Source organism: Boleophthalmus pectinirostris, unplaced genomic scaffold, assembly GCF_026225935.1.
Source record: "Boleophthalmus pectinirostris isolate CB_2022bp ecotype Guang Dong unplaced genomic scaffold, ASM2622593v1 HiC_scaffold_19, whole genome shotgun sequence".
Taxonomy (NCBI): domain Eukaryota; kingdom Metazoa; phylum Chordata; class Actinopteri; order Gobiiformes; family Gobiidae; genus Boleophthalmus; species Boleophthalmus pectinirostris.
In genome coordinates, this window is record NW_026571140.1 from 16,779,470 (window position 1) to 16,791,102 (window position 11,633).

The window sequence follows — 11,633 nt, forward strand, 5'->3', positions numbered from 1 at the left end:
CCCCATTACTATAAATTAATGTGTATCTATTGTTATTCTTTGTTTGTGCCTTTGTCAAACAATCTCTAAGTAGAGATTTTACCTTCTACACAGAAAGTAAAATGTAACGCAATTTTAAAGAAGCACCACCAAACCCAATATAAATTCTGCAAATAAATGTTGATTTATATTTTCCCACTGTACCTGAATGCAGCACAGCGCAGCGCACTGGCTCCTCCTCTCATCAGCAGCAGTAACAATGGCTCCTGGTCATTTACGGAAACCGGACCGGGAACGATGCTTTAAAACCTACGGAGTAGTAATGTTATTACTTATGGATATAGTCGTACAAGGTGTGAACGGTATGTCGGACTTTCGCGTCCTAAAACGAACTGGATGTCGCATATTCTGGGGAGTAATGTCACTGTTGTTAGCTTGCTCTAGCTAGCTAACGCTTTCTCTCTTGCTTTTGAACTATTCTCTCCAAACGTATCAATGAAAGTGTCATCTTGCGCATTTTGTAACTCCCCTGTACGGCGGAAACCTAAGAATATTACTATCTTAATAATTATGTCACTCCACACAAACCTCGCGTTTGGAGACCCATGTGTCAATTTGGAGCATTTCGTGAATCACAAATTGCATTTTCCGTTTCCCTGTCAGGTTATCTGAGATCTTCACATGTTGGTCCAGAGCCTCCTTACACCAGGGACACTCAGCACGGTCCGATCAAAACCAGTCCCGTGGTGCCTGCTGCTGCATCAGGTAATGTCATGTTATTGAAAACTAAGTGCGTTGCTCATCCATAGTCACAATGTAGCGTTAATGTCTTCATAGTATTGCTGTGGTTGCATCTTGCAGTGTCACCTTCAGAAGAAGAAAACTACATTGCCAAATGTCCAAGTGGTGGTCTATGTAGTCTGCTGCCAGCTGATTGTATAAGCTGTAATTATCAACACAACTGCACTTATGGGAAACCAGTCTCATTCCAATGCAGACCTAAAAAAGGTGTCCACTGTATTGTGAGTACATGTGTATTAATTAATTTCATCCATCCCTCACAAAGTATTGCATAAGACTATTATAGACTATAAAATGACAAATTAAACAAAATTGGGATGGAGTAGTCGTCATATATTCTCTTTGTTGCGCTCTTACAGGGAGAGACTGGGCAGCAGCAAACCAACTTCTCTCTATCCATCACCTGTCAGTTCTGTTGGCAGCTTGACCCATTGCTTTACCGCTGCTCTAACTCAACCAACTGTATGACTGTGTCTTGCCCAAGGAAACGCTACAACGCCACCTGCAATGTTTTGGAACATGTACATTGTTTAGGTAAAGTAGAAGATTAAAGAAACTGTAGTAAAGTGTCCGTACTCCTGTCAGCATTTTAGTGTTTTTCAACACGTGCTGTATACATTTAACATATTTCTACTTTATTGCTTATGTAGGTAAAAGACATTTTCAGAAACGGTTATTTTGTAACTGGACAGGAGGATACAAATGGTCAACTGCACTCGCTCTGAGGTATTGTACTGGATGCAAAATTAAAATAATGGTTACTGTTATGGCATTGCAACATCAATATATTTTTCTGTGATCTATTTTTGCAGCATTACGCTTGGAGGATTTGGGGCAGATCGTTTTTATCTGGGCCAGTGGAGAGAGGGTTTGGGCAAACTGTTTAGCTTTGGAGGCCTGGGCATTTGGACATTAATAGATGTTCTTCTGATTGGTGTTGGTTATGTGGGACCGGCTGATGGTTCCCTGTATATCTGAAACATGGTTAGATGTTCTGACCCTTTTTCCTCTGGTGGCTTCACCATATTCAAGACTTAAGATGCTGTGATCTTAGCACGTTTGCCTGCCCAAGCTTGCTGTGCAACACGTCCTCATCCCATCTGCTGTCAGGCAGGAAGTGTTTAGCTCTTCGCATCAACGATAACTCTACCCACACAAGCATCAGATCAAGCTCCATCTCTGCGTCTACCTTGTGGTGTCATGCTGTTGTCGATGGAGTTGTGCAGGAAGACAACGAAGAGACATTTATGTGTGTCTGTCTGGTAGATTGGACTCATACTGCGATATTGGTTTGGTTTCCTGTGGCGCAGAGCTCTGGGAGATTAGTTTGCACCTCAGAGCCAAGGGTTTTCCTTATTTATAAGTAAATGTATCAGAGGAGGGAGGAGGGTCAAGTGGTATCCATGGATACCAAGAGGTTGGTTGTTTATACCCAATGCAGTGAAAAAGTACCTCTTTTTTTGTCCCAAAAGATGCATTAAGGTCAACTATCTTTAATGATTGGAAGGCAGTTTTGTACTATTATTTTGATTTGAGGCATAAATGCATCTCTGTTCATTGTCTAAATTGTATATTTTTAAATTATTTAAATAAAAAAAAAAATAGAGTATTATTTCTACATATTCCCGGATTACACACAAATAAAGCTATTGTAATTAAAATTCACTTCATTAAGATTAAGAGCACCACAGTGGTGTATTAATGTGTACATCGAATATCTCCGTTAATGGTGCTAGTATTACTACAGAGTCTTAGCTAGTGCTTATTAGCTGAGGTCATTTTCACAGTTGTTTGTGTGTTTTCACACACAACAGTCCTGTTGCCAGGACTCTCTTCTGCTGGCATGGGGCATGAAGGAATTGACAAAAAGCTGGAAAAGAACCTTATTACCCATATAACAATGAATAATTTATGAGTTGTCAATGCTTACATTTGTAGTCAATGGTGTAGCACAAATATCTGGGCACTTTGCACTGTTCCTCTTCTCAGTCATTTTATCTGCCACATTTCCAAACAATTGCGTTTAGGCTTTAGAACAAAGATGACACAGACTAAGCTTAAATTTTTGGAGGGCAAAGATTAAAGCAATTAGGCCAACTGCTCTTCTTTATATGTGGCTCATAAATTTTTGTGTAGGCAAATGAGAAGTACACAGACCTGTTTCTATAATAGGGCAGCCCTGTCTAATAAACACACTACAATAAACATATCTTATATAACATAAAATGGTAACAAGCTAAATGACTGAATCTTTTATTCACACATTATCAGATATTATAGATAATAGCCCTTTCTTTAACCTTTTTGAAGTTACAATGATAGCATTCTAAATGGTAAAAATAATGATCCAATTTTGTTACCTTGACTCAGATCATTCAAATGACAAAAATCAGCTGTAATTTAGAGTTGAGCTGATTATTGTCTATAAAAGACAGACAGTATCACGGCTGCCTGCTTTTGAACAGCTCATTATAGTGAGAACAAAAGTTTATTCACACCAAGCTTTCACAGTCCAATTTGGTTATATCAAAGTTGTACATTTCAAAGCACAGGTTGTAGTCCTCTGAATTTCACCTATGTCTATTACTCCCCCTTTTCTATCACATTTGGATGGTTGCTAAGGAGCACCTGAGGTAGAGCCATAATTGCAGTGTCTATAAAAACAGTTTGGCACACTAGGATACAGAGTGTGTTGAAAACCAACCAAACCAGATAGTACGCAGCACAATTTAGATTTCCCCATCAATTATAAAGAACACTGCCACAAACACACAAAATATACATACCAAAAGAAAATTAAAAAGCGATTGGTAAAAGAGCTTTACATATACCTTGTTTGACAGGAAATTTGATGGTTTTTCGTTAATAGCGAATACTAGTATAACTGTGCACATATAAAGAACTCTATTGGAGTGTGCAAAGTCCATTACTAGACCACCTACTCCAGGCCTTCTTAAAACTTAACATGCATGTACCAGAGAGTATTGACAGAAAATCTATCTGTGACCCTATGACACTATGAAAAAGCAACAGGACATAACAACTGAGAGGGAACAAATTGCACACACCAGATGCTACTGTCTGAAATCTGAACTAGAAATCATGGGTACAGAATCACACAAAAGGTGAATGTTTCCCTTCTCAGTCTGCTTTGGCCAGACATGAAACGAGAGCTTTTGCCCATTATCAAAACTCTTATGCGTGATACCAGCCAGAATCTGACACAAATGCACAAACGCAGGGAGAGTGCAAGTGTTGATGCCATTTTTGCAAAACACAAGCTGTTTTCAAAGGCTTGTGAATAGAATAGAAGTGGCTTTGAGAGAAAATATTGGTTGTATTGTGTCAGAAGAGGCTTTTAAGTAGCACTGTCCAAAGCACCATAAAAATGTCCTGCAAAACATTTGTGACAGCAATTTCAACTGTCTGTCAATAGTGACCAATAGTGCTCTGTGGCCTATTGTTTCTGTAAGGTTCTGCCATCCTATAGATTAGATTATTTTATGTTTCTAGTGGTTATAGAAACAAAGCATTGCATAAACCAATATAATGTGTAACTCATTTTACCATATTGATATCATTTCCAGAGGTGGCCAAATCATGGTTGTTCATCCATCTGTGCCATTCATTTTACAGTGTGCCAACAATACTCTCCTCATTTAGAAGCAGCTACAGTGTTGGCCAGATGACAATTTATTAAGCTCTCAGAAACATATATACAGTAAAATACTGTTTCTAATTTTAAAGATATTATCAAAAAACAGACATTTGCAATTTTAGTGATTTATTTGTACAATAGATTTTGCACTGTACAAAGACCTCAGCTCTTATACAAAGATAAGAACAAAAGAGCATCTATAGTTCTTTTCCCTATAATCCCTCATATCATACCGTGAGCTTAAACTGTGACTCTTAAAATAAATCTAAAACAAAATAAATAGTAGCTACCTGCCCAGCAAATGCTTAATTTTAGGGCTAGACATTTCAGCAATGTGTTAATGAATCATAAGCATTCTAACATAAAAGAAAGAAAAGTTTAATAAAAATGGCAAATTGTACCTGTTCGATGTCAAGAGTAGAGGAGCAAATATGACCTCTGTATAACGGCATGGAGAAATTAAACTCACAGTAGACACAAACAGAAAAGGCAAATGGTGACATTGCATGTTCGCATGCCTATGCCATAAATACACCATCCACAGACAACGTTGTGAGCTTATTACACATCCAAACTTTATGATAGGACACATAATGAAAAACAAAATGGGGATTACACAATTTAATGTCATGGCTTTTTTTTCTTTTCTTCTAAAGCAATATTATCTATGAATACATTCACTCATGTCCCCTCAAAAAATCCAAATATTATCAAATTAACTGAAGATGTTGTATAAAAATATAACAAAGACTGAAAACTCAAAACAAAAATATATCTACACAGTCTCAAATGCTGCTTAGGGCTGACCGACCCAACATGAAAATTGCAAGTTCAATGTAACCTTTTCTCATTTATGTGAGTGAAGGCTGCAAAAGACTCAAATCAAGTCTGAGTAGCAGCAGTCTTTCCTCTCTCTGCAATTGTAACACAGTGAAAGCCACGAGTTCCATCTGGGCCCCTGGGTAGTCTCATTACACCGGGTGGTAGACCATCAGCGTTCTGAATCTTTCTGCCCAGCATAGGGCTCCCTACTGGGCTGCTCTCTTGAGATGCCACCTGCTTTCGACGCTGAACCCAGGGGCTTCCTGAAGGCGTGAGGCTACTGTCTGAGGAGTAGTCTGCCCACCGACGGCCAACCTCCGGGCTAAGACGGCCCTCACTGGCCAAGGGGGATTTGTGTGAGGGTGGGGCCTTGCGCTGAGAGCATGGGCTAGCTCGAGGACTAGACCAGGGGCTGTTGCGTGGGGACATTCCAGGGCTCAGGTGATTGTTTTGGAAGCTGATGCCTGCTGTTGTGGGGCTGAGCTTGTTGCAGGACAGGGACTTTCTGGCTAGCCTTGGTGACGTTGGATTACTCTCAGTTTCTGATGAGCTGCAGGCTGAATCGTCTCCATGGTACTGAAGCTCTCGAACTCTGCTGTTGAGAGAGCGACTTTTGCGTATCCCTCCTTCCTCTCTTGGCCGCTCTTTTGGTACTTTTTTCTTTGGTGGTTTGGTGCCAATGAGAACCACTTTTAACCCAAGTGAACTAGACCCTCCGTCCTCACTCCCCACTGCTTCATTAGCTTTGACAGCAGCCTCCACTTCCTCAAATTCAACAATGGCACATTCCTCAGTGCCAAGCTGAGTGTAGCGACCACTTAGCCTCTTCAGATCGGCAGGCAGGTCTTTTCCAGGTTTCAGGACCCTGACAGAGGCTATGGCACCATATGTTCCAAAAGCTTTAAGCAGCAGCTTCATCAGCTGCTCCTGCTGTGGCACCTCCCTCACTGCCCCCGTTTTCCTTTGTCAGTGCAGCCAGTTCTGGCCACCTCTGCAAATCACTTAACAGTAGCATGCGGCTTGGCAAAGACTCACTAGCAAAGACAGGGACGGCAGACTTGCGTCGCACTTTTCGTCCCTCATCATTTAACTCCAATATGTTGGAATGTCTCAGAGCATAGGCAGTGGTTCTCCAGTCACGAGTCAAGTGCTTTACCTGAAACACAGACCACAGTCAAATTGTAAAAGGCCTAATTTATGCAACACTTCAATTATTATGCATTTACTTTCGCAAAACATGCATTGGTGATCTGTACAATCAAAATGTATCTGTCATGTTAATATTTATTAATAAATAAATCATAAATATGTCTGCCAATGCATGTAAAAATATTTACACTGGAAAATGCACTTTTGTTGTTGTCCTTACAATTTGTTAGTTCTTATTACATCTAAAGCTTTTGTCCTCACGAGCACTCATGCCTGTGTATTATGTTCCATCCAGCTCTATAGAAATTAGTTACCTTTTTAAAAGAGGTGAGCAACTTGACACTGACAAATCCCAGTTTGTTACGTCGCACATGTTTTAGCAGAAAGGCATCATGTTCCAGGTTCTCATCGGACAGGTAATACTCAATCTGAGAAACCAACTTGTTGATGAGTTCTGGATCTGGGGGCTGCCAACTTTCCTCCTCCAGTTCACCTCCGCTGGTCCCTGCTCCACTGTGTGGGAAGACAATAGCAACAGTTAGAGCAGAGCAAATTCTAGTACTCCACGCAGTGTACTTCTGTAAAATCATGAGCCAGTGATGAAACACTCAAATGCAGAACATGGCAAGAATTATTTAAACGTTGTTGTTATAGCTGCTCGATCAAAAAGAATTTTAAAACCAATCAAGAAAATACCAACTCTCCTTCACACTGATAATATGGTGGCTATAATACTAACAAAAACATTAACCCTTTTACCTTGTGAATTATGCACAGAGACACCTGTGTGAAGGTATAAAGCATAACAGTCAAGTTGTAGCAGATTAGAGAGTGGGTCTGAATGAAATGTTGTGGATGACTCATCACACCCCCACCCCAAACACTCATACACCCACAGTCAACTGCTGCACTACTGGCACAAACCTCCTCGGGACATCAGGTGGAGCCATTCAATGTCATGGATGTGCATGGGATGAAAAAAGGAATGGACCAAAGAGAGATGGGAGCAGTCAAGTAGACCTAAATAAGACGTAAGCTAAATGGTAATTAAGTTTTCGTCAAATCAGATGGCACACTTTAAACATCGTATTATAGGCTATGTGTCGCAAACACAAGTCACAGAAGACTTTGCTTACGTAGCTTATTTCCTTTGCCTGTAGACTTCCTGTGTGCCGTCTAAAGGCTCCACATCTAGCTCCATATTTTGCAAGAGCGTGACCAGGTGCTTTATAGGCTTCTTATGCCAAAATAAGCTTTAAGTATGACCTACATATGAACTAAAATGTTGTCTATATTATATTGCCCATATACAAGGAATACAAGGAACGGCAGGCCTAATTTATTTTCCCATTTGGCCTTTCAATCACTGAGTCACTCTTTGCGCACGTAGACTGGGCAGGAACTTTGCCTATAGGCCACGGGTTAAAAATAGCAGCCCTGACGTAGGGAATTAGATTAAAAAGAAGGTGCAATCCTTTATCTGTCTCAGGTGTCTGGGGTGCTGCTTGCTACAGGTGGCCCCACTGTCCACAGGAGATCGAACAAGTGAGGGCAGTAACCTGTGGGGCAAACTTCTTTTTTTTTTTTTTTTTTGTTTTGTTTACATTTAGCCTTTACGTTTACCAGTGAAAGACTACCTTCTCATTGGTACAGTAAGTTTGTGCCAAACGCCTGCTACAGCAGAGGAAATGATGCAATGATGGATATCTTGCCAACATATTTTTCACGAGCAAACTTTACGCATCACGTCCAAGAATGTATTAAGTGAGTCAACTCACACTTTCACGAGCAAATGAAAGAAATAAGGTGGCTTATACTCAGACCTTGATTTGTCATGCCGTCCCATTTCGTCTTCACTACAGCTGCCCCCGAGGATGTCAATATTACTGGATGACAACTCCTCCGGCTCCTCGTCCTCCGCAGCTTGAATGGCCACAGTTATCGTCACGGTCCCCATCTCTTGCGAGAGCTTATCCACTGTGATTACCTCATCGACTCCGTCTGAAATACACTTCGATGTCTTCATCTTGTGGATGCCCACGGAGCCACTCATGTTCTCGGAGTAAGATAAGGTGCTTTCGGTGATCTCCTTCGCTCTTCGGCGTGTGACAGCAGTGTCGCCCTGAAAGCCTAGCGTCTTGTCAGAGTCGATAGAACGCACGGGATACGGGGCGCGATGCTTCTTCTGGCACCAGCGATGGCGGAGGAAGATCCAGGGTCCTCGGAAGACGCGCTCCACGGCTCGCCACAGACCCCTGATCCAGATCCGACCCGATGTAGGGCTCTGAGGAACAGTGGGGCTTGTAGCAGCCGGCGAGACACAGCCTTGACCTAGTATGAGCGACGGTGGTGGACTAGAGCCTCCGTGTGCTTCTACTGCCACCGCCGCCACTGCCTCTGCTGCTTTTACTTCCTCATATGTAAGAGGCTTTCTGCTTTTGAAACGAGCGTCGGGATTGGTCTTCTCGCATGCATTCCCAACCCACAAGCAAGAGCTGACAGAAAGCCAAGAGGGAGGCAAAAGGAAGGAGAGGCAGCGCAAAAAGACATTCACCAAGGCGTGCATTTTTGTTTGTTTTACGCACACACACAATCCATTTCCCATGAAGGCACGGGTGGCCTGTTTCAGAGGTCTAAGTGGGCAACCAATTGCACGTGTTCCTCTTTAATTTCATTGTGCCTAGGGCGACCCCTTCTCTAACAGCTAATTGGATAACCCTGGAACGTTGGGGAAGGAGGTAGTGCTAGAGGAAGTAGGAATAATAATAATAATAAAAAAAGTCAGTCAATGTTAGTACTCTAGACTAACGTTGGCAAACTATTATAACTATAAACCAGAAAATGTGAATATTGTTTTGGCTTAACTGTAGGCTATTTGACCTCTTATAGGCCTAGTTCTGTCCAGACTGGATGTGAGGGTCTGCTCACACAATGCAGGAATATGAATTGAGACATAAGGAAACAAAATAGCATATAAAAAAGAGAAATAAGAGAGAAAAGAGAACTAAATAAAATAACTCATTGTTTTTAATGATCTTGTTTGAAGTCATCATTTCACTCCTCCTTTTCTTCTCCCTTCTTCCATGCTCTTCCTCTCAAAAACTTCAAGACTGAATTGTAACTACTATGTTCATCCCATTGTCTGACTTAATGGATGAACAATTATCTTTATGTTCCTACCCCCTATAAGTCTGGCTTTGATAAGGTGTTTTGGAGAGGAAGATATTGTGTCCAGCTTTGTCTGACCAGTAATCTTTGTCTTAGGTGAGGTTTTAGTCTGGTAGTGATGAGTTTATAATTTGCCATGATTTGAATCCCCAAAAAGAGACTGAATTGTGCATATTGACATTCTAGCACATGATGTTTACTATTTAGTTATGATGTAGAAGAAAAAGATAGGATGTGAATTATTTTCCATTTTTCAGTCTCAATTAGGCTAATGAACAGATGTCAAATATTCCTAGGGTAGCTTGTGTTTTAAGTCCATAAATGCAAGTTTTATTCAGAAAGCCATTTGAAACCTCTTAACAATGTTTGCTACAATATTAGGCTTATTTTAGCCACTAATTTCACATTTTGATACATGACTGTACAGCCACACAATAATCAGTCTCCAGTCCAGTAGGTATCATAACCTGAATGTGCATTTATGTTGTACATTCATTTTGCTATTGGCCTTGATCCCATACCACTCTGCAAATCACGCCTTGCATTTTTGTTGCCTATTGTCCGCCTGGTATGAAATATCTTTACTCCGCCCCTCTGACAAGCTGGCCTCACAGCTGGTGGTGGTCTGTGACTCACTCCCTGCACCACATGCCATGCAGCGCTCCTGTTTGTGTACAATGCGACATGGGGAGAGCAAATAAATGAGGATCAGTTATGAGAACAACAAGGGCATTTGTAATAATTCACTTCTTTATTTATTTTTTAAATTATTTTTTTAGTAATAGTTGGTGGGAATTATTATTATTATTATTATTATTATTACTATCCAATTAATTATTTTCACTTATTTATGCATTTTATACATTATGCAACCTTGTGTGTGTGTGTGTGTGTGTGTGTGTGTATTTAAAGATATTAGTTTGACTTCAGCCATTTATTTATTTTTATTTTTTTTAAACTGTTTGCCCTAATGCTTAATGCTTAGTGGTCTTCTTCATCCACAGTTTGCTTGTTTTAAAGTATAACAGATTTTATTTTGTTGTTGTTTTTGTTGTTGTTTGTGCCACTGGCATCTTTCTGTGTGGATGGGACCAGTGTCAGTTGTCTAACTAGGTTGACAAATTGTACAACCATTAGTTCAGTGTCTAACTTTCATGGACTGTGCTCTTTTATTTATATACAAGTCTTGCAGTTACATCTAGGCTATGCTACAAAAATTCACTCTGTATAAAAGACAACATGACTTTGTATCTTTTGACATTTTCATTCTGATGCCACAAATTTAAAGATGTACCTTTTCTTGCAAACAAATATTTTGTTTGCCTCTCAACAGTATTTACTTGCTTTTCACCCTCTGGCTCGCCGATCCTCTCCACTTCTTCTATATTACGCAGAATGAACTCTTGTGAGCTTTAAGTCATAATGCTGCTCAAAAACATACCCAGAGCTGTAGTTTGTTTCATTTACACATGTTTAAGTAACTCTTTATTATTAGTCTGCTTACATCTTCAAAGTTCAAATGCTCTGTTCCACCTTGTAATGTCTTGTGATGAAGTGGTAGTTTTTAAGTTAACAGCTACCTTTCACCTTTTGTTTAGTAAAGACTGGCAACTCTGGATGTAGTTTGAAGTTTAAAAATACACTTCCTCTTTTTCCACATAACATCACAAGGGGGAAGACAGTGTTTTATGTTTAATAGAAGAACTCACCCTGAATATACAGCGCTTGTGTTACACATTTGTGAATGAAACTCCAGGTATATTTTTGATGAGGAAAGAACATTATATTGTAGATCAGAAAATACGGTAATATAAGCCCTTTAAAATAGCAGAGGACGTCACATTTTTCTGTCAAATAGGTTTATTGTATAAGGCTGGGGACAGCATCCTCTTCTGTACAGAATAATACAGTGAACTCATATGATTATCCAAGCTATAAGCAATACTTAGTAGTCAGCATGTAGTCTATAGCCTTTATTGTTTGGTATGGCCTGTCACACAAGCTCTCGATGAGCACATCCCATATGTGTCAGCTTGTGCTTCATGAATAGCTTGTG

The 11,633-nt window shown here is 40.3% G+C and overlaps 2 protein-coding genes across 2 annotated transcripts; one reads left to right on the top strand and one right to left on the bottom strand.

The window, feature by feature from the left end:
- The first annotated feature begins 184 nt into the window (after positions 1-184).
- On the top strand, positions 185-2,387 carry tm2d3 (TM2 domain containing 3). The gene is made up of 6 exons (XM_020941636.2): positions 185-341; positions 643-744; positions 841-1,001; positions 1,140-1,314; positions 1,431-1,506; positions 1,593-2,387. Exons 1-6 carry the CDS (start codon positions 188-190, stop codon positions 1,756-1,758), a joined length of 834 nt encoding a protein of 277 aa, XP_020797295.2. The 5' UTR covers positions 185-187; the 3' UTR covers positions 1,759-2,387.
- A 2,160-nt stretch (positions 2,388-4,547) lies between these two features.
- On the bottom strand, positions 4,548-9,040 carry larp6a (La ribonucleoprotein 6, translational regulator a). The gene is given in 4 exon segments (XM_020941428.2): positions 4,548-6,193; positions 6,195-6,416; positions 6,724-6,922; positions 8,233-9,040. Coding segments are annotated over 4 exon segments (2,076 nt in total). The 5' UTR covers positions 9,015-9,040; the 3' UTR covers positions 4,548-5,320.
- Between the last annotated feature and the right edge of the window lie 2,593 nt (positions 9,041-11,633).